Source organism: Mixophyes fleayi, chromosome 1 (assembly GCF_038048845.1).
Source record: "Mixophyes fleayi isolate aMixFle1 chromosome 1, aMixFle1.hap1, whole genome shotgun sequence".
NCBI lineage: Eukaryota > Metazoa > Chordata > Amphibia > Anura > Limnodynastidae > Mixophyes > Mixophyes fleayi.
In genome coordinates this window covers 186,300,644-186,328,234 of record NC_134402.1, presented here as the reverse complement: position 1 = coordinate 186,328,234, position 27,591 = coordinate 186,300,644, and the positions used below count along the sequence as shown (strand labels likewise).

Here is a 27,591-nt window from a genome sequence, read left to right as displayed (position 1 = left end):
TATAATGGCAAACATGTCCAATGACAGCAGTTTTAATATACATTATATACAACAGTTTCAGTAGATCTCTAATCCTGATACCGCCAATAGTAGCTCGAAAGTGTCAGTGGGCAGCTGAGGCAAAGTCCGTTCGCCATCGTCTGGCTCTTCGTCCCAGTCATCCCTTGATGTTTCTTCTGGCCCTTGGTCTGGCCTTGGGCGGAGATTGATATGGGTTCGGCCGTAATCACATACGGGTTCAGCTTCCACTTGGGATCCAGCTTACTCCAGGGTCGATTATTCTTCTTGAGGACAATGCTCCTTTCTGGCAGCCGACAGGCCTGCGCATCCCGGTCGTAGTCTTTCTTCTGCCGTTTGCAGAAGAACGGAGGAGGGCGCCTGCGCTGAACAGGTCACTGCTGAGGGGACACTTCCTCTGCTCTCACTCCCTCGCTCTGCACTTACTTCTCCACCAGATTCTGCAGCATTCTCTCCTCTTGGCCGGTAGAAAAGTCTGCGGAACCTTCGTTGGTAGAGTGCAAATCTGCTTCCTTTTACTGGTACACCACCAGGGCCAGTCACGTTTGCTGCCTCAGCACCCGTCTCTCCCTCCACAACATCAAATTCCACAGTCTCCCCGTCTCCAACACTGCGCAGAAACTTTCCTGCACATCCTCTTCCTGTTACTCCCCCAGCCAATCAGGGCCTTCATCCTCCTCCTGTCAATCACTCCTGGGCACAAGTTTTCAGGAGCACAATTAACCCCTTGTAGCCCTGCATTTTAAAAGCGTTTATGCACTCCTCTGTGCTGTTCAACAGGGCTTTGGGGTACCACATTCACCCCCGCTTATAAAAAGTAACCTGGGTTACCACCCAACCGACAAGTCCACCAATATATGTTAGGGTTAATTGTGCAGCACCGCTTAGTATAGAAAAAGTCTCTAATTTTCATACCTAGTGTTATGATTATATTGTGTGACTGTGTTGTGTCATTTGACATTATATGCACATTTATATTTATGCCTTTATAACTGTTAGTAATGTATTAACTCACATAATAAGCTTTCTACATTTTTTCCACCACTCGCATATCCATGTGCAAATTTATGTACAGGCAGCTGTAATACTGGTTACCCTACCACTGTTACATTTTACTCTAACTTATTTATTATTTATTTGGTTGTTTGCATACACTGTTCATAATCGTATTAATTCACAGCTGTTACCGCTCTTGATTATTTTAACTGACAATTACTAAATACTACACAGTGGTTTCTGCAGCAGGTTTGTGTGTGCTCTGTGTTTGTTATAAAGTCTGTATTGGTACAAAGAGTGTCCCAACACACAAGCGTACAACTCACCTTAACACCCATCCTGATCTGTGTTGAGTGGATGCTACAGATAGATTTGGGAATGGTATCAGCAACTTATATATTTTTAGATTTAAGGGCCTATTTATCAATCATATGTTTCATACAAACCCCCCGAAAAACAGCAGACAGTGAGGATGAAGAGGGGCAGACAGTGCGGATAAAGAGGGGCAGACAGTACGGATAAAGAGGGGCAGACAGTGTGTGAATTAAGAGGAGCAGTGTGTGGATGAAGAGGGGCAGGCAGTGAGGATGAAGAGGGGAGGTGAGGAAGAAGAGGGGCAGTGAGGCAGTGAGGATGAAGAGGGGAGGTGAGGAAGAAGAGGGGCAGTGAGGATGAAGAGGAGCAGACAGTGTGTTGATGAAGAGGGGCAGACAGTGTGTGAATGATGAAGACGGGCAGACAGTGTGTGGATGAAGAGGGGCAGAGAGTGTGTGAATGAAGAGGGGCAGAGAGTGTGTGAATGAAGAGGGGCAGACAGTGTGTGAATGAAGAGGGGCAGACAGTGTGTGAATGAAGAGGGGCAGACAGTGTGTGAATGAAGAGGGGCAGACAGTGTTTGAATGAAGAGGAGCAGACAGTGTGAGGATGAAGAGGGGCAGACAGTGTAAGGATGAAGAGGGGCAGACAGTGTGTGAATGAAGAGGGGGCAGACAGTGTGTGAATGAAGAGGGGCAGACAAGTATTTCTGTCCTGACCTAAATACTTATTACGTTATTTTGACTCAAATACTTAAAAAACGGGACTGCTCTGTAATTATTTTGTAGAGGTGCCTTGAAAAAATTATTGAGACAAGGGGTTTGCAGTGTGCTGCAAACTGAAAAAGTTTAGAAACCACTGCCTTAAGGGGTATTGGACACTCACATCAAAAGGTCTAATCAACATAAGTTTAGCATGGGTATTTTCTTCCAACAGTTGCATAATACACATTTCCTCCAAAGAAAAGAATTCCCCAAGAACATTTACAAAACCCCAAACAAGGCATTTCCTTACACCAAGATATAAAAAAGACTTTCTAAACAACGGCTTGTTGTATCAGATATATACATAAAACATAAGAAATAATGCATTTCCTCTAGCAAGGTTAAAACAAACAAGTTTCTTCCCTGGTCTCAGAAATAAAGATTTCACTTACCAAAATATACACAATATAAAAAAAAAAAAAGTGCATTTGCAATTATATAAATAAGCACCCTGTGCTATTTCTTTTAAATAAATTTATACCAGAAGTTAATTATAAGTGATCCAGTCACAATTACCCCCACGGTTTGCACTGTATGCACTTTTTTCGTGTTGATGCCAGATAAAGGGTTCTATACAAGAAACGATTAGCCACCAGCAGTTTCCGTTTTTTTGTTTAAGATAAGTAACTGCTGAATTGTAAAAATGAGTTTGAGCAAACTCCGACTGTGTCAGGAGATATACATATGGGCGGGCCTATTAACCTAGACGCTTAGGGTCTCTGTACAGACCTGCCCTTCCTCACCCCCTCCTCTATGACGTCACAAAGTTTTCCTCAGACCGTTCAGCTTCAACGCGTTTCATTTTGTAATATGAAGGCTGAAAGGCTGTCCTGACGACATAACTGCACGGAAATAACGAACTGTGACAGATATGTTTAGAGCAACTTGGCTGTTCTCGGTCGCTGTATGAACCTTAGAAGTTTTGTTTTGGATGACATCTACAGTTTTTTTTATTATGCGAAGCCAGGAACTTCTAGTGTAATCAGGACTCATTTATGCGCGCTTCCTCTACTTGCTGTATCCAGCATGATGAAAGATCCGCTATTGCCAGGCTCCACTGCTGTCCTGCCAGGCGCCTCGCTGCAGAAAGCCTGCAAGTTTTTGGTGCTCTTCTGCGTCCTTCACCTCAGTATTACCCTGGTCTATTACGTGTCCAGCCAGGATCTGAAGATCTTCCAGTACTTTCAGAACCAGCAACTCAACACTTGGCAGAGGACGAACTCCACCAGTGGACCCCTGGTCTCAGTTCTGGCCAAAGCCGAGCAAAATGCCACGCTGGAGCCCAACGACCCTCCCAAAGACGTGGTGGATCTAGCAGACTGCCCAGCAACCTCGCCACATTTAGGTAAGAGGTGGGGATCTTTATGCGCAGTGTTTTGGGGGTTATATTGTCTTCTCTTAAAGTGCCCTTAGTTTTGTGTATACATGTAGTTGTTGTCTTGTGAGCAAGGGATTTTAGATGAGGTTCGAAACACTACAGGTTATTACCCCAGCGCCTCCTACTGCACAACCCTGGGTTTAGAAATGAACCAGAACCTATCCTTTCTACTAACACATCATCGGGTTCATTATCATCATCATTTTTTTATTTATATAGCACCAGCAAATTCGGTAGCGCTTTACAATTGGGAACAAACATTGATAAGACAATACTGGGTAATACATACAGACAGAGAGGTAAGAGAACCCTGCTCGCAAGCTTACAATCTATAGGGTTGCGAATGTATATATTTACCATACATAACCATCACTGTTTGCATTGTTATAAGTACTTGAAATCTACAGTACATTATATAGACTCGTACTTCTAGAAACCAAAAATAGCACCATTTCCAGGACTTGTTAACCTTTTACATTACATTTTACTTACCATTCAATTATATCAAATATGTGTTCATGAACTCTTTAAAAATCTGTTTCAATTACATTTCAAATCCTACATTTTGTATACCGATTGCCTTTTTTTTTTATTTTTTATAGTTTTTGCTTAAAATACCAGTTATTGTATATATTTTCCAACCTTGGCAATATCATTCCTAGCGCACATGAGTCATGCTGTTATCTTCCTAGAATTTGATAGCAAACAACATTGCACAAAGTACAGAGAAACTGTCCAACAGGTTTTGTAAGAGTTCCAAGTCATTCAGTTATAGTGGAAATAAGCCTGATGACAATACAATAGATGAATAGATGGTGTGATATAGGTTGAAGTTAACTGTTATCTAGTCTGTCGGTACAGCTTTTAAAGTCATTTCTTAATTGTCAGTTGATGCTATTGCCATGGTATCAGAAAGCCTGGCACCTGCCTGACTTGGTTTCAGTGTGACTGCTGCAGCAGATTTTTCTTTTACCGGTTTACCTGTCGGTTAAAACCATTATAAATCTTTATGTGTCCTTGGTATATACAATAAATATATTATATTATCCTCGCAGTAAGAGAGCCAGTTGGCAGCCTCTAATTTAACTTACGGTATTTTTATGTATGCTGTTGTGAAGAGTACTCAATAGTCTTCTATTTACATAACCAATAGTACTAAGATGCCCAAAAAAGTACATGTTCAGGAAGGTATATTATATGACACCTAGCTCAATATACCACTTATTATTCCCCGCATAGGTGACATGGGCAGCCTGCATTATTTTTGACTTTCAGGTATGTTCTACTTAAGCCTTCTTTTCTTAAATATGGGGCAACATTGGTTGTTTTTTGTATTGTAATTACTACTTAATTTTTTCTATTTTGTTAACACAAATGGATTGCAACTACATTATAAATATCTGTAATGTTTATAATGTGATAACTTACTGTAAATGAATTTGTTATAGCGTTATGATGTTATTACCACTTAAAGAACCACTGACGTGAGTTTACCCTATTATGACATTATACTGTGAGTGGAGTAGTGTTTTCAGTATTGGCATTAAAGTGTTCCTGCTGGAACATGATAAAAACATGCAAAGTTTACATGTTACAGTACTGTTTAACAAGAGAAACACTAGAAGTGTCCTAATTATGTAATAGTTGGGCCAATCATATGGTATTGCTTATTGCAAATGTTTAGATTTTTCCACTTTGTCAACGCCACATAATTTAACATGCTTTTGCGGCCGACCGGGACTGTCAGCATTGTCAGAGCTACGGGACAATATAGACTCAGATTGCATTGTAGTAGAGCAGTCTGTATATTCCATAAAAAATGCATTTTGGGCAGTGCTGATGGCTGTTTAGTATGTCTCAAACACACATTAGGAACAGTTTGATAACATCTGGTTTAAAAACACAGGTACATAATAGGTTTTGTGGAGCATTTTACTGCATTTTTTTATGTTAGAAGTGTAAAGTTTAGCTCTCAGAACTTGGCAAGTAAATTGCATTCATTATAAGCTTGTCAATGAAGCAGATAAGACAGCTGCTGCAGATTCTTATTGTTTTCTGTGGCTCCCTTGAAATGGAAGCAGGCTGCTTTCAAACTGCTGGAGTGCAGCTGTGGTAGGGGTGAACGTCTTTTGAACCACAGTAGTTACTGAGATGGGACTACAGTGATTGTACTTGTAAACTGGGGGTAATTGGCTTAAAAAAAGAGTTTTCCTTTTAGTCTGTAATCCCAAGTAAAATGTTTATATTATTCTTTTAAATAGAAGGTTAAATACCTTTTTTTAAGCATACATCCAATGGCCATTTTTCTCAACTGTTCTTCTGCAAATCTTTATCTCCTTTTCAAAATATTGGTTGCAAAAAATATATGACACAGAGCCAAGCAGCACCAAAAGTGAATAGAGAGGTGCCAGCTATGTGTGCCCGAACCCTGCTAAATAGCTTAAATTTTGTAGGTCCCAGGGGAAGAAAATTATTGGTGTTTTTTTCAAGAGAAGGAATTAAACAAAATCTGTATGTAAAGTGCAAACCCTTTAGTCTCATCATGCCCCTATCTAGTCTCATCATGCCCCTATCTATTGGTGAATGGAGTATTGCAGTAATAAACGCTATGGGGGTATTCAATTGTTTGGCTTGACGGCCGATATACTCGCGCTCTAAAACTATTACCGTCAAGGAGCTGCGAGCGGAAATCCAGCGAGTAAATTACCGTATGAACGGTTTTTAAGCTCAATTTTACCGTATTAACGGTAATAGTTTTAGAGCGCGAGTTTTTCGGCCGTCAAGCCGAACAATTGAATACCCCCCTATGAGTCATGGCTGTTTGCACAAGTTTTTTATATATGGTAGCCATGGTTTTACAGTTCGGAGGCTTCCCTCTAGCTAAATTAATTGTTATCCTCTAATATAATCCAGCCCCAATTTGGGTGGCAGTCACATGCCTTGCTGTGTACTGTCACTTCTAAATGATATGTATTTGTCTGTGTCTGTTTTTTGTTATGTTCGTTAACTATTACTGTCATTCAGTCTTGCTTAATTAAAATACTCACTTAGGTAAGAGATAATAAATTGGGATGCACAATGAAAGTGATAGTTGGTTTGACAATTTAGCAGAAAATTTATTGTGCCACGTTCCATTTCAAGCTATTGACAAAACCCCCAAAAACAAGTAATGACAAACCTTGCAGGTGCAACATGGATGAAACTAAGACAAGTAAGAGAAAGCAAAGAACATTTAACCAGCTTAGTGTTCTAAGCAAGCAACCTCAAAAACCACTTAGTATTAAGTGAAAAAGAAACGCCCAAAAAAACAGAACTACAGTTTGTCTACAGTTTGCCAGGTGTCACCAGCTTTGATATGTAATTTCATAGACAAAAAGCTTACGGTTTAATATATCCGATTAATACTTGTTACACTTGCACACCATCGAAAATTTAATAAAACTATTGAAACCCTTCTATTCAACCTCCAAAATTACAACTATTAAGGCAGAAGCCTTAATGGACGTGTTTCTTGCACAATACAGATATGATATGCCATCACATCCTGCGGTTAGCTGCAGCACTATCAATGTCACTTGTGAGTGACAGCAAGCGTAGTGTCCCCCTGTCGTAATGGCATAAAACAATTTCAACTCAATAGCTCTAATACTTTAAGATATAGTCCTTCAAACCCTTGCCGCTCCTCTCACAAAGTTATGGTGAAATGCGATTTATTAAAGTCAATTTAATGTAAGGGCCCTTATAATATATAGCAAGTTCCTGATTAGGTTTCTTTAGAGTATCTATTCATACTTGTCTTATCCATTAGGGTGGTGCTAAACACATTTGAAGAAACAAAACAATAAATACTGTTAATATTCATTGGCTCAAGATCAGTCCTGTCTTCTAGGTTAGTGAAAAGTTCTGGGCGTACATTCCTTAGTGGGACCATTTTCGGTTGTGTTTAAAACTGCTTTAAGGGACACCAAGGCTATTGTAGGCAAGTTACAGGGTATTGGCACATATTCAATTCCAATCTGGAGTTGATAATGTTTGAGATTAATTTTATTTTTTTTTGAGTCAGCATGGCCTATGCAAAGGGAGTATGCGGTTTTTATGTATGGAGCAGGGCTCCATTCAGTTTAATAAATGATGTTCTGCTCCATGCAATGAAAGCTGACATTTGTTTATATATCTTCTATAACTTTTTAAAAAGTCCTCCTGCAGGTTTTACTATTCAGGAGAGTATCCTTGTGTCTGTCATAAATGTAATCATCTGAAACTACAATGGCTGTGCTAGGTAAAATTATTCAAGGTACATTTAAAACATTCTAACCTAAAAATGTTAATAACTTTTTTATTACTTTCCATGTGCATGATAAGATGCCTTTAATGTGGAGATCAGTAAAACATGTATGTTGTGGTAGTTCATATGCTTTTACTTTGGATATTTCTATTCTCTTTTCTCTATTAATATATCTGCATTGTTTCATTTTCATTGTGGTTAAAAAATGGTCTATGGTAACATGCTGCCAATGAAAGCTGAAGTTACTGTGAGAATCAAATTGCCTTTGACTAAGAATCTACAATGTATGCTCAGTAGCTACTTTAAAAATGACAGCACTTTGGTTTGTAAAGGTTTAGTGTTTGAGCAATTTATGATTTGAGCAAATCATAACAGATGTATTCTATTTTTGGTTTGATGTAAGCACAATTATACTATGTGCCTAGAAAGAACAAAATAACCTTATAACTGTTGTCATGCATCAATCGGTCTAAAAACAACACAAAAAGAACTCTGGTAAAAATAAGTGCTTCAATTTGCTTTAACGATACACCAGTCAGCCACAACATTAAAACCGATTACCTAATATTGTGTAGGTTCCCCTCGTGCTGCCAAAACAGACTTCTGAAGGTGTCTTGTGGTATCTGCACCGAGGCCCCCATGGCTCAGACTTGTTATTCCAGCACATGCCACAGATGCCTGATCGGATTGAGATCTGAGAAATTTGGAAGCTAAGTCAACACCTTGAACTCTGTCATCTTCCTCAAACCATTTCTGAACACTTTTTGCAGGGTGGCATGGTGTATTACCTTGCTGAAAGAAGCCATAGCCATCAGGGAATACTGTTGCCATGAACGGGTGTACTTGAACGGATGTATTTGGTCTGCAACGATGTTTAGGTACATTGTACTTGTAAAAAATCCCCATGAATGCCTGGGTTTCACAGCAGAGCATCACACTACCTTTGCCAGCTTACCTTCTTCCCATAGTGCATCCTGGTGCCATCTCTTCCCCAGGTAAACAACGCACACCCACCAGGCCATCCACATGATGTCAAAGAAAACGTTATTCATCAGACACAGTCACCTTCTTCCATTGCGCTATGGTCCAGTTCTGTATGTGCTTTCGGCAGTGACAGGGATCAGCACAGGCACTCTGACTGGTCTCCTGCTATGCAGCCCCATCCGAACAAGCTGTGAAGCACTGTGTTTTGACACCTTTGTATCATAGCCAGTATTAACTTTTTCAGCAATTTGTGCTACAGTAGCTCTTCTGTGGGATTGGACCAGACGGAGTAGCCTATGTTCCTCACTCACATCAATGAGACTTGGGCGCTCATGACCATATTGCCGGTTTACCGGTTGCCCTTTCGTGGACCACTTGTCAGTGGTTTTAATGTTGTGTCTCTTTGGTGAATATGGTCAACACACATAGAATGCCTGTCATTCAAATTATTGGTAAGCGTGTCTTCTGTAAATCATTAAAGCACAAGAAGCAGTTTATATTATACCTGGTGCATCTACTTAGACGTACATAGACATTAATACATGCAATTGGTATATGTGTAATATTTGTATAATCCTCCTATAAATATCTGTATAAATGGTGAGTAATGATGTAATTGCTTCAGTGTTTATTAGGAACTCTTGTTTATTATAAGCTATAATGCATATTACTTTAATATTAGAAGTTCTTTCAGACTTTTCCATCTGCAGTTTTGTCACAAAGCTAGGTTGACAGTCAGTGACATACTGGCAAACTTGCTCTGGGCAGCACGGTGGTTGGCACTTCTGCGCCTCAGCACTGGGCTCATGAGTTCAATTCCCGAGGATGGCCTTATCTGTGTGGAGTTTGTATGTTCTCACTGTGTTTCCTCCCCCAATCTAAAAATAGTCTCTCTGTATGTGTGTGTGTGTGTGTGTGTGTGTGTGTGTGTGTGTCTATATTAGGGAATTTAGACTGTAGGCTCCAATGGGGCAGGAACTGATGTGAATGAGTTCTCTGTACAGCGCTGCGGAATTAGTGGCACTATATAAATAAATGATAATGATGATGGTTCATTCTACATCAGATCAAAAAAATTTTAGAAAAAATTATACCTTACATTCTTTCATTTTAATAAAATTTGGTATAGCAAATGCTGCTATGGGTGTAAAGAAAACCCCCAAATCTTAGGCACAAATGTAAACTGGTTTTGAAGTTACACACCTTTTAAAGATGAACTTTTTTACTGAAAAATTAGCTTTTTAACATTTATTTAAATTGCATTTGTAGCTCAACTAATTGAGCTATAGAGTTGAACAAGGTTTAATTTTAAACCTCTTTTTATGGGCATTCATATGATATATAACACAGCAGTATGCTTCAATAAAAATGAAAAATGTAAACATTTCAAAATCCAACTTTTGATTTTCTCAAAAAGCCATATTTTAAAATTTTTGAAAAACATCTCAAAATTGTTCATACTGTTGCTAATAAATCACCAAAGCTTTATTTTGGAATCATGATGGGATCATCTGCTACAAGAGCTTTCGGTTTTTGAGTGATTCATTAAAATTGTGATTATTGAGGCACTACACATCTGAGAAAATGAGGAATGCACATTCCTCTTCAGGTGTGTTTGGGGACGATATTTCACAGATAGCGCCTGCTGCCACTTCTGCGCAGGCGCTGAACTTATTTGGAAAGATACTCCATGTGAAAAAACACTTCAGTTGTGCTGTATACCGTGTTTCCCCGATAATTAGTCCTACCCCGATAATAAGACCTACTCCGCTTTCCCTTTATGCTCCAAAATAAGCCCTACCCCGATAATAAGCCCTACCTTAATCCCCATTTTGTCCGGTCCCTGGGCTTCAATCCATGGCCCCAACTCCGCCTCCCTGCATGAAATGGATGCCGCTGTGGCATCCAATCACACTGTCTCACAGTGAGCGCGCACCCTCCCCCGTGCGTGCCAGCGTTATTTGTAGCAGCGCCGCAGAAGAGAGAACAGAAAAGAAGGAAAGAGAAGGAGGAAAGAAACGGTAAGTAAAGTATTGAAAAAGGACTCGGGGGGCATGATGTGGGAAAAAGCTGGACTGAGGGGGCATGATGTGGAAAAAAGCTGGACTGAGGGGGCATGATGTGGGAAAAAGCCGGACTTAGGGAGCATGATGTGGGAAAAAGCCGGACTTAGGGAGCATGATGTGGGAAAAAGCAGGACTGAGGGAGCATGATGTGGGAAAAAGCAGGACTGAGGGAGCATGATGTGGGAAAAAGCAGGACTGAGGGGGCATGATGTGGGAAAAAGCAGGACTGAGGGGGCATGATGTGGGAAAAAGCAGGACTGAGGGGGCACGATGTGGGAAAAAGCAGGACTGAGGGGGCACGATGTGGGAAAAAGCAGGACTGAGGGGGCACGATGTGGGAAAAAGCAGGACTGAGGGGGCACGATGTGGGAAAAAGCAGGACTGAGGGGGCACAAGTCATCATTTTATTTCTTATCCTGTCTGTTTTGACCCCCAGACATGAGTGCAAAAAGGAAGAGCTATACCGTTGAGTATAAGAAAGCAATTGTGGAGGACTCACAAGGCAAGAATCTTTCAGCTTTCGTAAAGAAAAGATGTTGGATCTTCAAATGGTCCGAAAATGGCGAGCGTAGTACAAAAAGCTCAGTCAACAGGTGGATGAGGGAAAAGCTAAGAAGCGCATGTCTCGATCAGGTCGGCAACCCTTATATCCTGAGCTGGAAGACATCATTGGTGAATGGATTGCTGACAGGAGAGCAAAGGCGTTGGTTGTACGCAGGGCTGATATTCAATCATTTGCCCTTGCAATGGCACCACAGTTTGAAATGGTCCCAGAAGGATTCAAAGCATCACAACACTGGTTGGATTCCTTCAGCGATATGAACTGTCTCTAAGAAGATCAACAACACTGTTTAAGCTGGAAGATGTTGAAGTTATTAAACGTGCACTTGCATTCAAGTCCTTGGTTGATGGGATCGACTTTTCTAAATACCAAACCTGCAATATGATTGCTATGGATGAAACTGCAGTGTTTATGGGTCAAGGATCTCAAACGACAGTTAATCTACATTCCCACCACTGGCTACGAAAAAGCACGAGTTACCTGTGTTTTGGCAGTTCGTCTGGATGGAAAGAAAGTCACACCTCTAATCATCAGTAAGGGCACGAAAGATAAGATTGAACGTGTTTCAGGCATTTACGTTCTTGAAACCGAAAAAGCCTGGTGCACACAAGCAGTTATAAGGAAGTGGCTGGATTTAATGCTGCCACTTGTTTTGCGAGGTGACCAAAGAGGTCTGATAGTCTGGGATTCAGCCAGCACTCGCCGCGCTAAAGACATGAAGATCTTCCTTGCAGAGAGAAGAATAGATCAAGTAATGATTCCCGCAGGAATGACTGCCTATCTCCAGACTCTTGATATTGCAATAAACAAGCCATTCAAGGACCATTTGCGCATGGAAGTCAATGACTACATTGAAAATAGAATGGAGAGAAATCAGCGTGGAAACTTTGTGAAGCCCCATCTGCAAGAGGTTGTGACTTGGGTGAAGAAGTCATGGGATAAAATTACTGACAGCTGTGTCGCCATTGCACTACGAGCAGGCTACCTGGACAAGACATGCTCATTTAAGGAGAGCTATATTGCTGGACATGACAGATTGGGTCCACTTCTTCTGCAGAAAATGGAGGCGCAAGAAATCCAGGCCGGAATTCGGGGTATGGACACTTATGATGATGATGTTGACCATTTTGAATAAAGGTAGGATTTTGTTTGTTCATAATTACCTGTTTATTGAAATTGCTGTCAATGTTAATTAGAATAAGACCTACCCCGAAAATAAATCCTATACAATTTTTTTCCCCTTCAAAAAAAAAAGACAGTGTCTTATCATCGGGGAAACACGGTAGACCCGTGTGGCCGGGTCCCCCAAGTGCGGGCCATCTTAAAATGCGCGCAGAGTATTGACCCGTCGGTTATTAAAGGGTTAATACCCAGCGCCACAGAGAGGTTAAATCACCGGTGCTAGGCGCCATGTGTAAAGTTGCTCATAAAAATGTTTTTTCTTTATTAAATATGTTTTATGTGTGCGCTGCAGCGCTGGCTGGGTAGCACCCAGTGCTGCAGCATGTCGGGGATTAAACGGGGAATGTAAACATGTAATTTAAATGAATGAATGGTAATGTACATGTGTAGGCGCTGCAGCGCCGGTAAAGAACCGTCCCTCAGTGCCGAAAGGGTTAACTCCCGGTGCTAGGCGCCGGGAGTGTAACTATGTTTACTTAATGTAAATATGTGTTTTAAAATGTAAATGTAATGTGTAAAATAAAAGGAAAGTACTTATCCTGTGCTGGGACTGCAGAGGCAGCCCTGGATCCCCTTCACCATCCGGCGGCCAGCTTCCTGGAAGCAAAAAGGTCCAGGAGGTGCAGCGCCTCCTGGGGGTCCCTGGAAGCCAAGTCCCTAGTTGGAGCTCAATTAGCTTCAAGTAGCGACAGGGCAGGGACTGCTGCCCCGGGATCTGGCTGCTCTCCCCTGGTACTATTTTCGGCCAGGGAGCAGTGCGAGACCTCGTCGTCAGTCCCTGGACGTCAGTTTGGACGGGAGATTTAAAAGATAAATCTCCCACCCCAGACAGAAAGGCGCCAGGGGAGGAGAGTGGGCTGTACCTCTCTCTCCGTGGCAGCTCGTGGACAGGGGGGGGGGGGGGAGTATACTCCCCCCTGCCACTAGCAGCAATGTTAAAGGTGTTAAACCTCTCTGGGCTGATTCATGTGCAGGCTGCATGAATCAGCCCAGGTTGGTTAAAGGGACAGGAGGACGGATTACATCCTGCTAAGACAAGTCTCAAATGTGTGTAAAAAAGGCTCTGTTTCGCATTAAAAGCTGTTCTTCTTTTTCTTTCATCTGACCTGATCACTGGTACCTTTTAACCAATGTAAGAGAAAATAAACATCACTTGCTTCAAATACCTTTGAAACTCCTCTGTCCTGTGACCTGCAGATTAGACCCAACTCTAATCCGTTCCTGGCTGTTCTGAGGTTTGGACCCAGCGCCCAGTACACCTGCTCTGCCCACTACCCAGCAGCTCTGGGCAGTGTGATAGGCCAGGGGGATCCATTTACTGTAACCCTGATCTATAGAATAAGGTCAGGGGTACCAGCCTAGGTACACCAGTAATAGGGTACGCTAGCAGCGTCAGTCACCCCGAAGAAACCCGGTTCTGGATGCTGGCAAGGAGTCCAGTGGTGGCAGCACGTGTAAGCCCCTTCTACTGCGGCAAGAGGGCGCACTTGGGATAACGTAAGGGAATGGTGGCAGAGTAAGCCTATCCGGTTCCCAGCAGCAGCAGACAGGGTGGCATAGGTGGTCCATCCTGTCACAACCCGCCTTTTACGTTTCCCTTGACATTACCAAGTGGTCAGGTTAGCTTTGAATGGGGTTTAATTAATGAAGAAAAGCCCATTGGTCACTAATTTAAGCCCACACAAGCCTTACCTTACCCTGGACCATTTTTGTCACATTTGAAAAAGCAGAGAGTTTAATTACAGGGGAGTATTAGACTGGGAGAATGTGTGCTGTTAGCAGGGAGAAACAGCGCTTTGGAGAAGGGGTGCTGGGCGGGAGAGACCCAGCAGACTGGTAGCTACACTGTACTCACAAGAAGAAGACTCAGTCACCAGGCAGAAAAGAGAAGGCAGAGCCCATGATACTGATCTCCACGGGTCAGTGGAGCATGTGATGGGCTCCTCCAATCGAGCTCAGTACATGCTACTCTCACCCCTCGGCAGAGTCTCGTGGGATTTATTTCCCCAGCAGCCCAGTTTGACCTGTTGTAGTGTTTAAATTGGTTTAGAGAAGTAAAGAAGAATAAAGATGCAGGTAAGTGGAAGGTACCTTATTGTTTAAACTCATTTAAAAAGGCTAATCATATTTCTAATATGTAAGGGTTGAGAACTGTTTCAGAATGGATGTGTAAATTATTTTCTGAAATGCCAAAACTTGCAAAAGTTTGTGCCAGCTGCAGAAAACAACTTGGAACACTTTAAAGAGAGCAAGAGGGTCATTGGGTCATTGTTCAGTGCCTCAAGATAATGTAGAATCCGCTCCCACTTGCTGGCATCAGAGGGTATGTAACTTATGTCTATGAAAACAAATGGTGTCTCGCATTTATTCTGGAGAAAGATGAAAACAAAGTGACATTCCTCCATCCAGCTGGTCCATCACTATTTTTTTTTTTTTTTATATACCAAGCCAGATGTTTTATAGATTACTATGGTAGATGTTCTTTGTAAGGTGAATTAATTAACTCCAACAGGTCGAATGTACACCCTTTCTGAAATGGAAATTCTAAAAACAAATTAAGCCTTCAGCCAGTTCCAACCCATCAAGAAGCACCATTCAACCAGAGCAGCAATACCAAATGGTAATGATCTGTGGTAAGCTTTCTTATAATATATGAAAGACATGAAATTATCACAAATGTTTTTAAATATTTCTGTAAAAGTAATGAACAGGCCTACACAGTTCTCATTTTCATTATTTTAACAAACAAATTGAAAGCTTTTGTAGCAGGTGATCCAATCATGATCCCAAGATAACACCTTGGGAATTAATTAACAACAGTGTGAACAATTTTTGAGAAGTTTTTCAAAAATCAAAAAATATGACTTTCTGAGAAAATCAAAAGTTTGATTTTGAAAATGTTACTATTTTAATTGCAATTTAAATAAATGTTAAAAGCAAATTTTTCATTAAAAAGGTTTGCCTTTAAAGTAGAGATGTTCACTGACCCCCCTTGTTCTGGTTTGGTTTTGGATATGGATTAACTTCCGTGTTTTCGTTTTCGATCCCGATTTGTTTTCTAAAAGCCCTATTTATTTATTTTTTTGCTTCCCCCCCCCCTACATTATTATTAACCACAATAACGCTAATTTCAAGTCATTTGCAGACAATTTTGACCACCTCGCAGGTCACAATATAATTTTCACACACTTTCAATCATAGACTTTAGATTTAGAAGACCAAGCCTGCCAGACCTATTATTTGTATTTCAGCAATGACAATTCGCAATGGAGCTCTCCTGAATGTCACTGGAGACTTTGAAGAACACTGTTACCCCCTCCTCTTTTTTTTTTTTTTTTTTTTCTACCTATGACTCTGCCCAACTGCACTAGAAACTGCCAAGAACTGTGCTACCCCTTCTGCGTCCCTCTGTGAAATGGCGCCTGAGCGCCATGGAGGGCGGTACTTATAGATTCCACAGCTCACGAGATCCGACGACGTAACAATGATGTTTTGCCTTGTTTTCATTTCCGAGGGTGCTAAAGTACCGAGCTGGCTCGGCTCGGTACTTGGATCTGGTAAGTTTGGGTGTGGTCAGTTCTTGGGGAATCGAGCCTGAGCATCACTACTTTAAAGGTGTATAATTTCAAAACCAGTGTACATTTCAGCCTAAGATTTGGGGGTTTTCTATACAACCATGACAGCATTTATTATACCTAATTTCATTACAATCTGAAACGGTCAGTTTGAAATCCTGTGTTGATTTGATGTGGAATGATCCCACTACAGAATGGTACTGTGTGGTTGGTCGATTTCAACAGGAGGGGTACAGTGATGTCACAGTAGTTAAAATGTTTGCAGTCTCTGCTTTTACACATGGTCCTAAAGTTGTGGGGGTTTAGCCTTTTGAGTGTGAAATAAATACTGTACTTTCTTAAGAGTGGCAGTGTTACATTAAGGGTGAACAGTGTATTTTACCATCATGCTTTATAACTGAACATTTCAATTCTTCTATAGTATAGATATAGAAATAGTGTATTTGGTTGTGACAAAGATTCACATTATCTTTTGAGTGTCTTCATAACACTTGTCAAATGAAATTATGATTATGAAGGTTCCAGACATGAGCACACTTTGGTTCCTGCTTCAAGTATTGCATTAACTTGTGTTGAGTATATCCTGTAAAAGAAATAAACAGAGCTTAGATCTAAAATCATTAGTTTCCTCTTTTTATTGTCGCTTTCTTCTTCCTGAAGATGATGACCGCAATGCATTGAAGGAGGTTAACAGTAACTTTCCAGCTTTTGTGGAACTGCAAGTCCCAGCCTGTCATGCCAACCTAGTCACAATGCTGGGACCTGTAGTTCCAGAACAACTGGAGAGCCACATGACAATTTCTGCTGTAATAGGTCACAGTATAATGCATTATAGGGAGACTGGTATGTTTGGGAAGCATGAGGTAAAAGCCTGTCACTCTGTCTAATGGTAAACTGTGTGCTGCGTAGATGTCTGCTCTGTAAGCTGCCTATTCATTAAGTAGACCTACTTTGAAGGCACCTTAACCCTTTACTTTGTAAAACATTTTATTCTAACCACTGTGAGAAGTGGTAGGCAGTTACTCTATGGGGGGTGTAAATTTAGCACGGCCCGTAATGTGTGTTGTTTGTTTTTTTTATTTGTTTTTAAATCTACAGAGCATACCACTGCTTAATGTCATGCCTCTCCTGATTTCACAACAGTCCATTGACCTTGCAGAGTATATATGAGTGTAGCAAAGTAAACTGATGTTCTGTTCTCTGGCGTATGTGTTCTAAAATTGCCTAACTGTTTTAACTGTGTCTTGTCCATTAAAAGACAGGAGTGATGAACCATGTCCTCCCATTTTTTTAAAAGCACAATTTAACATCGTAACTCAGTGTACAGGGTGTTTTCAGACTAATTAGCTCCTAAGAGATTTCCCACGTCTTGAATTCCATTTTTCTTTAGAACCTATGAGTGTAATATGTAATGATAACAATAAAAACCTTCCAGTTTGGACAGTTGATCAATTACTGGTACAAAACCCATACTCTATTAATATAATACCTATCTTATAACTATATATTCATAACTGTAAAAGTGATCAGTTCTACAATCCTTGTTTGCCTTTTGAAATCTCTGTAATAAGTATTGTATTTATTGAAAACAAATGAATGCGAAGACAATGAAAACGATTTATTCTGCTTTTGTAGCACACGGCAAAGTATGGGAGAGGCGGGTCATAGAAATACTGTGTTTTACATTGAGCACTTTAGGAATTATTTTGTGAGTAAACAGCTTTTGTCACATTGGAGCAAAAGCAATATAGTATATGTGTGTCTCCTATTTAAAAGCAATAACTTAGAAACTTTTGTGCACAGCGTGGCTAAAGCTCTATAGTTCAGAGTATGCATAAATAGAAATGTGTGTGTGTGTTTTTGACTTTCAGTTCTTTGCTTTGTCTTGATATTTTTCTTATTCTTTGGTTTAGGCATTTAAATGAAATGTCTCCTGCTAGGTTTTTCATTGTGCGGTTGTGTGAGTTGTTGAGAAATCTTGTGTGTTCCAAATTTGTTACATTGTTCTATTCAAAAGTAACACTAGAAAAATGACAGTGAAGAGGGCAATCTGTATACCCTGCATAATAGTGTTGAGGAGAATATATAAAAACTAAAGGCAGTGGTTTATTTCAGAAAAATTATTCTTTTGTTCATAAAAGTTTGACTTGCCGTATTTGAGACATTTAGTGGATTCTGTAAATCTGAAGCATAGTGTTGTGGTTTGCATGGTGCTTAATTTTACCTGTGAATGAATGAACATGGACTCTTCTGTAAATTATTTACCAACTCAATGGACCTTGGAGTGTTTGAGCAATTAAATATTACTTTGTGAAAAACCTCATATTTAACACAGCTGACTTCTCTCTTTGGTACATTTCTGAAACATCTGCTCTCAAGTTTTCTTTTTGTATTAAAATTTATTTTTTATGTTATGGATACAATAGAGAATAGTCCTTGTAGTGTCAGCCCACCCGTGGCAGGCAACTTTATTTTTCTATTTGTTATCTCTTAAAGGGATGCGCCAGTACATCTTTCTCCCTCACCCTGCAGAAACCTGGGGAAAGAGATGCTGAACTTATCAGCCGGAGAGGATAAAAGACACTACAGGTTCTGCGTTTGCAATTATCTATGACTTATTGGTTACAACTTCATATCAATATAGCACTCTTGTTACATGTATTTCAGAAAACTACGACCCAAAAGGTTTTAACCACTCATGCTTACTTTACACATGTCTTGCTACGTTCTCACATTTTCACACAGGATTCCCGGCCGGGGGAGGGGGTGGGGGATGTGTTGGTTTAGCAGAAATGTAGCCACAATACATATATTTTAAGAATGTGGTAATGTTTTCATTAGTCTTTTTTGTGCCATGCATTTGTCACCATACACACCATGCTAAATTGCACATTATACACCTGATAGCTACTTTGTTACGCAATCCATGGTGACCACCATTCTAAAACCCAACCTGTCCATTGTACTATGCCCTGCAGTACCAGTACAGCTCTCATTTGGCTATTAAACAGATCCCACTTGACTAGTACACAGTGCTGCTTGCATTTTGACACTCCACCCTCTTTGTAATGCCACTATTTCTATACAGACAGGTTTTGGCCTGGGGTTTATGCTTGTAAAAATGTAAAACCAGACAAATATGTGTGCACAGGCCACAGAGTATGATGTCTAAAATAAAAGTTGTGTTAATACTAAGCTAAATGGACTACTTATAATATTCTAGACATATAAAATTGTTATTGGATATGTACCCCCACCAGATACATTAAGATGAGGGGGGGAAATCTTGGCAGAATTGTGCAAGATGACCTGCCAGTTCTGAAAGACAGATTTACAATTTCATCTCCCAAAATGCATCTTTCTTTTAATTTGCAGCTTTCTGTTATAAGCTATTAAAAGAACCAGAAATTAATAAACTGTTAAGTCCTACTTGTCTTGAACTAGGCATTTAAATTTGGTAAATATATTATTATTATTATTATTATTATTATTATTATTATTATTATTATTATTATTATTATTATTTTTTATTTATAGGGCGCCAAAAGGTGCCTGTAGCGCCGTACAGGGACAAACGAATTACAATACAAGATGAGACAGCACAGTACAGTAAGCACAGTAACTCAGTAAGCTCAATGCACAGCTAGAGAGAGCGGGGGAAGGGGAGGGAGGATCCGCAAATGACTGAGCCCAAGAAGGAGGGCGCGGAAGACAGGGGGACCCCCAGAGGGGGGAGGTGGGAGCGAGAGGGGACGGGGGGTGGAGGGTCCACGAGGAGGAGAGCTAAGTAGCTGGAGAGCAGAGTTAGAAGTGGTGGAAACAGGAGGAGGGATGGCCCTGCTCAGAGGAACGTACAATCTAAGGGGAGGGGTAGACAGACAGAGAGACGCAGGGGAGAGTAGGGGGACGGAGGCAGAGAAGGGGGAGATGCAGAAGATAAGGTAGGAAGTTAAGTGGGTGACGAAAAGGCTTTAAGAAAGGTTTTTAAAGCCCGTTTGAAACTGGACAGATTAGGGGAAGTTGTAATGGAGGGAGGGAGCTTGTTCCAGTGGAGGGGGGCAGTGCGGGCGAAGTCTTGGATACGTGCGTCGGAGGAGGTTATAAGGGGGAAAGAGAGGCGACGGTCAGAGGCAGAACGGAGAGGGCGGGATGGAGCATGAATAGAGAGGAGGGTGGAGATGTAGGGTGCAGTGGAGTTGGCGAGTGCCTTGTATGTGAGTGTGAGGAGCTTAAAGAGGATTCTGAAGTGGAATGGGAGCCAGTGAAGGGCTAGGTAGAGGGGGGAGACAGAAGAGGAGTGGCGAGAAAGGAAAATAAGTCTAGCGGCAGCGTTAAGAACAGATCGAAGGGGAGCGAGATGAGAGTGGGGGAGGCCAGTGAGGAGGAGGTTGCAGTAGTTCAAGCGGGAGATGATCAGAGAGTGGATAAGACATTTGGTGGCATCTTGGGAGAGGAAGGGCCGGATGCGAGCAATGTTACGCAGCTGGAAGCGGCAGGATTTAGCAAGAGACAGGATGTGGGGGCCAAAGGAGAGAGAGGAGTCGAGGATGACACCAAGGCAGCGAAGTTGGGGGAAAGGGGAGATAGAGGAGTTGTCGACAGTGATGGAGAGGTCAGAAGAGTATGAGAGGGAGGAAAAACTATGAGCTCAGTTTTGGCGAGGTTAAGTTTGAGGAATCGAGAGGACATCCAGGAGGAGATGGCAGAGAGACAGGCGGACACACTAGAGAGGAGGGAGGGAGAGCGATCAGGAGAGGAGAGGTATAGTTGAGTGTCGTCAGCGTAAAGGTGGTAGTTGCAGCCGAAGGAGCTGATAAGTTCACCCAGGGAGGAGGTGTATAGAGAGAAGAGTAAGGGTCCCAGAAAAGAGCCCTGAGGGACCCCGACTGGAAGGGTGGACGGGAGGGGGAGAGACCCAGAGGTGGTGACAGAGAAGGATCGGTCAGCAGGGTAAGAGGTGAACCAGGTAAGCCAGGAGAGTGCTGAAGGTGGCGTGGGTTAGAGGACTGGGAAGAGATGAGGGATTTAAAGAAAGATTGTTTAGCGAGTGAGAGGGCAGAGCTGTAGGATGAAAGGATGAATTTAAAGTTGAGGAAGTCAGCCAGGGAGCGGGATTTTCTCCAGTGGCGATTGGCGGTACGGGAGCATTTTTGGAGGAAGCGGATAAATTTGGAGTGCCAGGGTTGGGGTTTGGAGCAACGGGGGTGGTCGGAGTGGGTTGGGGCAGGCCTGGGAGGAAAGGGGAGAAAGGAGGGTATCGAGAGAGGAGGACAGAGAGGCAGGGTCAAGAGTGTTGAGGTTGCGTATGGACAGAGTAGGTTTGGGCAGGGGGTAGGGGTCAGGAGAAGAGGAGAGGCGGAAGGAGAGGAGATGGTGGTCGGATAGAGGAAAGGGAGAGATGTAGAAGTCAGAGAGACTACATAGGTAGGAGAAGACAAGATCAAAGGAGTGACCAAGGCAGTGGGTAGAGGAGGAGGTCCATTGGGTGAGACTAAGGGAGGAAGAAAGGGTGAGCAGTTTGCTGGAAGCAGGGTCGGTGGGGTTGTCGATGGGGAAGTTAAAGTCACCGAGAATGATCGAGGGGAGGTCGGAGGAGAGGTGGTGAGGAAGCCAGACAACAAAGTTGTCAAGGAAGAGGGAGGTGGGGCCAGGGGGGTAGATGACAGTGACGCGGAGATGGATGGGGTAGAAGAGGCGGATGGAGTGGGCTTCAAAGGAGGAGAAGGAGAGGGAGGGTTCAGGGGGAATGACACGAAAAGTACAGGTGGAGGAAAGGAGGAGGCCCACTCAACCGCCTGGGCGGGCTCCAGGCCTGGCGGAGTGGGTGAAGGAGAGGCCACCATAGGAGAGGGCAGCGGGGGAGGCGGTGTCAGAATCGGAGAGCCAGGTTTCAGTAATGGCAAGAAGGTTAAAGGAGTTGGATAGAAAGAGGTCGTGGATAGCAGTCGGATTGTTGCGGACGGATCTGGCATTCCAGAGGGCACAGGAGAAAGGGGGACAGGAGAGGGGGAGATGGGGATATATTTAACATTCTTACTTAAGAGGGCTTGATACTTGCTGCTATTATGCATTCAATCATGTTTATAAGCAGTACACTACAAATGAATAATGGATGAAACTGCAGTCCTCAGTAAGCGTTTTGTGACAGGGGTGATTGGTTTCATAACACCGCAATTTCACCAGTTGTCTCTAGTGTTATGGTTTTGAACATTTAGGTATATTTTGCTTTTCTGTTCCTAATTGGTAAAAATACTATGCCGGACATGTAAATTTAGAATATAGTGGTGTAGCTGACCTATGTTCCTTTTTTTTTTTTGTTTTTTCACAAAGCCGGTTATGCCTGTAGGTAAAGGAGAGGCAAGGTCAAGCATGTCTCAGAAAGCACTTTCAAATCTGTGACTACACTGGAACTGTATGCTCACTACTGCACAAATAACTGTATGTGCATCGGCTGCATTATTATTTTATTTATTTTTTAAACTGTACACTTAATTGACACACTCCTTTGTTTTGCCTGACATTTGAACAAAATTTGCCTGCCGTTCGGAGGTAGCAAGCTTTTATGCTGCCTCGGGCACTGATTTGTGGTTCTAACTTGTTAGTAGTTTTGTTATATTAAGGTTAGGTGCAAAATTAAACATAATTTATTCTTATTAATGAAATCTTACATATACATTTGTGAAATGCATACTGTATAAAACTGTGTTTTGATTTTATGGTTGCACACTTTTCCAAAGATTGTTGTACATCAGTATTCTACATTTACAAAACAATATGTTCGATGTTCTTGTGTAACAAGTTTCTGGCTTTTTTAACTTGTGAGAAATTAATATCTACTTTCCAGAGTGATCAAATTGTTTACCTCTTTATCCTTTTCAGTCAAAAGGTCTTTCTATATGTCTAAAACATTGCATCAATTTTGTTCTCCTTTTTGTGTGTGTGTACTAAGTGCAAAGATTATAATGTGTCAGCACAATCGACTCCGCCCTTACTTCCTTTTTTTTTTAGTTAGGAAATGAGCAAACACAAATTTCAATTTTATTTGATCATTTAGATAGTTAACACATCCTGCTGGTGGAGAGGTAGAACTTTTAATTTGCATTACATAAATTCAAGCATTTTCTTTCTTTTCTTTTTTTTTTTTCCTATGAAAAATAAAGGACTGAAATTTGAAATAAAACTGAATCCGTTGCATAATTACAGGTATAATTTAGTTTTTTTTTTTTTTTTTTTTTTATAAAGAACGTTTTTCCCCCAATATGGAACATTGCTGGCATTCATACAAACAAATGCCAACAATGACTATATTAAAGTGTGAAAGATCCTTATTATTTACATAACATGCATGCACAGAATTGTGTTCATAGCACAAGCAAAATACATCTAAACTAGACCCATGCTATATTCACATATTAATAAGTGCTGTCCATCTCTTTTTGAGGACAAGTAACATTTGACAGGTCTTTTTTTTCTTGTTTCCATTATCCACATGAAGGAAGGAATCTTAAGATTTAGGTTTCTCATAGTGGATAAGTGGTAGGACATTGGGGAATTAAAATTATAACCTTTCCTTTTATTTCAATTTATTTTACTGAGATGCTAAATTATGATAACAAATGGGATTCAACCCTCCCTCGCCAAGTTATGGCAAGAGATGACGTTCACATAATAATATAATAAACTCTAATGATCTGGGAGTGCCTCAGCACGGCTCAATGTTCATTGCAGACCGTTCCAGTAGAGATTTAGTCAAATATTTTTTTTTTTTTTTTTTTACATCCTTCTGTTGGTGCCTGTATCTGCACAGGGAATTAAAATGGCTCAAGTCATGATTAAAACTATAGTTGTTATTTGCATACCAGCAGTAAACCAGATTCTGCACTGAGCAGTCTTTCAAGCCATGCTGCAAGTCGCGTTGACTGCACATAAACATATGCATTCTTATTAAAAATAGGTATTTTAAATAAGTCTTTACACATATAATACCAATGTAGAAAGCATAATATATTATATCAAATATAATTCATTGCTTACTTTGACTGTTTTCTCAGATTTCCCAGATTTCATTGTGTGTGCGTGTATATCACAAATTTAGTTACAATTCCCGTTTTATCTAGATTATTTGGAACCATTGCCAGTGTACAACTCCCAGCTGCAAAGCACATGGCCCAATAGTTTCCATCTTGTCTATTGTTTCTCTCAATACAATTTTTTTTAGACCACGCAAGGTGTTTGGATTCAGTACACATTTTTTTTTAATTTATACACCACCATGTAACAAGCATATTACACAGTCTGTATTAAACTATACAGCCAGTATTGGCAGTATCAATGCTAAAACTCCAACAATAATAACATTGCATGGGTTAAGCATCAAGCCCAATTCTTGCTAAACTTCAACTATGCAGGTTTACTAAAATCCCAATAAATCATATATTTCTGCAACAAACTTAAGTAACAAGCACCATATTTAACTCCTAAAATCAACAATAATACAGTACAGTACAAGTCCACAGCACACAGTATCCCATAACATCTCTTTGTACTATTGGGGAGGGGAGTGCTTACACACCTTTGCAAGACTCCATCTTCTAAGACTACATGTGCACTAATTCCTAATCCAGACACATTATCACATTATTTCACAATAATCTTCATATATAAACACAAGCTCTATTAAATGCATAGCCACATTCCTGATTCCAAAGTACAATGTAACAATATCACTTAAACTTATAAAACACTTTACTGTTTATCTTAAACATATTTAACCATTATATATGCCCTTATGAAATATTGCCACAGCCCAGAATTGCTTATGAAAAACTCCTCTTTTCTTGCCCATGGTGGTCAGAGAGTGAGTGAATGAATGTATATGTGTGTTCAGCCTACCTGAGAAGTGACCAACAAAAGGATATTCAAATTTGTCTTGAGATGTTAATTGCAAAGGCCTCTATAGAAGTAGCCCCTGTACAGAATGTAAGGCAGACCTATTCAGATGTACCCAAACTTTCTTTAGTGTAAAACTCATCTAACAGCTGACAATTTGGTCAAAGCTTGGTATCATGCCATATAAGGCGGAGGAGGAGATTTAATGTCCAGGGACTTGTGTGAATGTCTACATGAAAAATTAAATATTCTACTCTTTTGCACACACCTACAATTACTTAGTGTGATTGAATCACATATAAATAGCGTATGGTATGAATTTATTTAAAGGAAATGCACGCACTTTTTATATTGTGTATATTTTGAGATGGGAAATCATTATTTCTGAGACCAGGGTAGAAAATGTGCTTTTTCTGTTTTACCCTTGCTTAAGGAAATACCTTGATTCTGATGTATATATCTGATACAATGAGCCTTTGTTTAAAAAGTCTGCTGTGTATTGTGATGTGGGGAAATTACTTGTTAGAAGTTATATACCTTTCTATGGGAATGTGTATTCTGCAACTGTTGGAACAAAAGACCCATATGTTAATCAGGCCTTTTGATGTGTGAGGCCTTTTGAAGACAGGAAGGGTTAATTAAGACCTTCCTACTAGATTTCCTGTGTCTAAAAACAAGATGCAGGACATCACTGAATTTGTAAAATATCACAGATATGTGTAAATATTGTTAGCTTTGCAATGCATGCAAATCTCTGTTTTGGTAAACAGGTTATAACCTGATGCTAAAAATAGCCTGTGTCTAAATTGTATAAAAGGCACTAGCTTGTATTGGAAACTCGTTCTTCTGATTTTCATCTGACCTGATCACTAGTACCTCCTGAAGCTAGGTGCCTTTTTAATGTTAAAAAGCAAATGGACACTTTAGGAGGCACATTGTTAGCAAAGCTCTCTTGTCCTGGATTTGCAGACTCCTATTTCCATTAATCTCTGAAGTTTGCTTGGCTACCTTTGAGACCTCCTCAACCCTTTTTTTTTTTTTTTTTTTTTCTTTTTTAAACCAGCCAGCAGTGTCAGTTTGTGTGCTTTCTTTATGAGATGCATCAGTTGCAGACATAGATGGGGTATCACTTGCTGTGACAGAGCTGCTTTTATTGTTCAGTAGGATCTTTCCTACTCTTAAGCAATTTAAGAGCTTTCAGAGAGCCATAGTAGGGCCATCTGCAAGAGGAGGATTGAATTTGCATTGCTTCACCCTGGACTGATGAAAGGATGAATGTGCAGTTTCAGGATTAGAGCCATTTAACAAAATATGTACACTCCATTTACTGCTCTTCAACTTAAGTCTTTTGTATTTATTCATTGTGTGGGGGTTAACTAATAATAGGATACTCATAGGGAACTAATGACCTAACTGAAGCACTTCATTGCTAAATATTCTTAAGGCACTGGTTCCCAGCAAAATGATAAACTGCATTCTATGGAGTATATAGTTTACTCCACAAAATTATTATCTCCACTGTGTATAGACTACAGATGTATGTTGCATCCACCATCGGTTGCTTTTGGCATTCATGGAAACTTTTTTTTTTTTGTTTTAATTAGCGGACACTGGTAGGAACACTTTTGTGTTTTTCTTGGCTTGATGAATGACTCTGTGATGAAGTGCAAAATAGGCCTGTTCAAGTCTCTTGTAGATAAAGATTAATCATGTAATACTTCTAGTAAATGCAAATAAACTTTTTTTTTTTCAAATGTCTGAGGAGTAGACCACATAATCACATCAGCTAAGAATTTGACTCTAGGTTTCAGCATAGTTTGAACTTCAGATAAAAAAAAATAATAAAGATTTTACAAATAATTTGGCACAGTGTCCACAGATTGGCAAGAATCAATTGCCAAGAGATCTCCGAATCGACTCTGACCCAGGTAAAAGAACTTTGCTTACGTACTGCCACATTGCCTGGTATATCACATCCAGGCACTGTGATTTATTTCCCTTTGTACTCCTCTGAACCTTTCTCTGCATCTGTACTTATCTTTGAGCAACTCCTCTCTGTGTGAGATAATCTTTTATACCCCATTCATACTGCACCAAAATCCCGGGTTTTTGCCGGGGCGAGCTCAAACAACCCGGGTCTTGGTGCAGTATGAATGGTACAGACAAAAACCCCGGGTCTAAAAACCCGGGTCTTCCACCCGGGATTTATCGAGGGGTAATTCCTGGGTCGGACCCGGGTTGCCTGCACTATGAATGGTGCAACCCGGGTTTTTCAACCCGGGTTGCACAGAAAACAAGCTGATTGGCTGTCTGACCTGTAATGCTCACAATATTTACATTAACTGCATACATAAAACCAGGAAAAAACTCGAGAGGAAAACAGTATGGACTAAAACAACTACTTCTATCATCCACACTATAAGAAACAAACGAAAGAGAAAGGTCGCACATACTTTACATAGGTGACTAAAGTAAAGTACGGAGCGGTGACCCGTACAGAACGGAATTGGTGAAAACACTGAAGAAATGTCTGTTTACAAATGGAACAATAAAAATTAAAATATCTTATAAGCTACA

The 27,591-nt window shown here is 40.7% G+C and overlaps 1 protein-coding gene across 1 annotated transcript in view; it reads left to right on the top strand.

Annotated features, from left to right (window-relative positions):
- The first annotated feature begins 2,850 nt into the window (after positions 1-2,850).
- The window catches only part of B4GALT1 (beta-1,4-galactosyltransferase 1), a 29,537-nt gene continuing 4,796 nt past the window's right edge, over positions 2,851-27,591 (top strand). Inside the window, exons 1-3 of the mRNA XM_075200331.1 lie at positions 2,851-3,438; positions 23,286-23,328; positions 23,567-23,571. Coding sequence (XP_075056432.1) covers positions 3,000-3,438; positions 23,286-23,328; positions 23,567-23,571 — 487 coding nt within the window. The 5' untranslated portion in view covers positions 2,851-2,999. The remainder of the gene's footprint in view (positions 3,439-23,285; positions 23,329-23,566; positions 23,572-27,591) is intronic.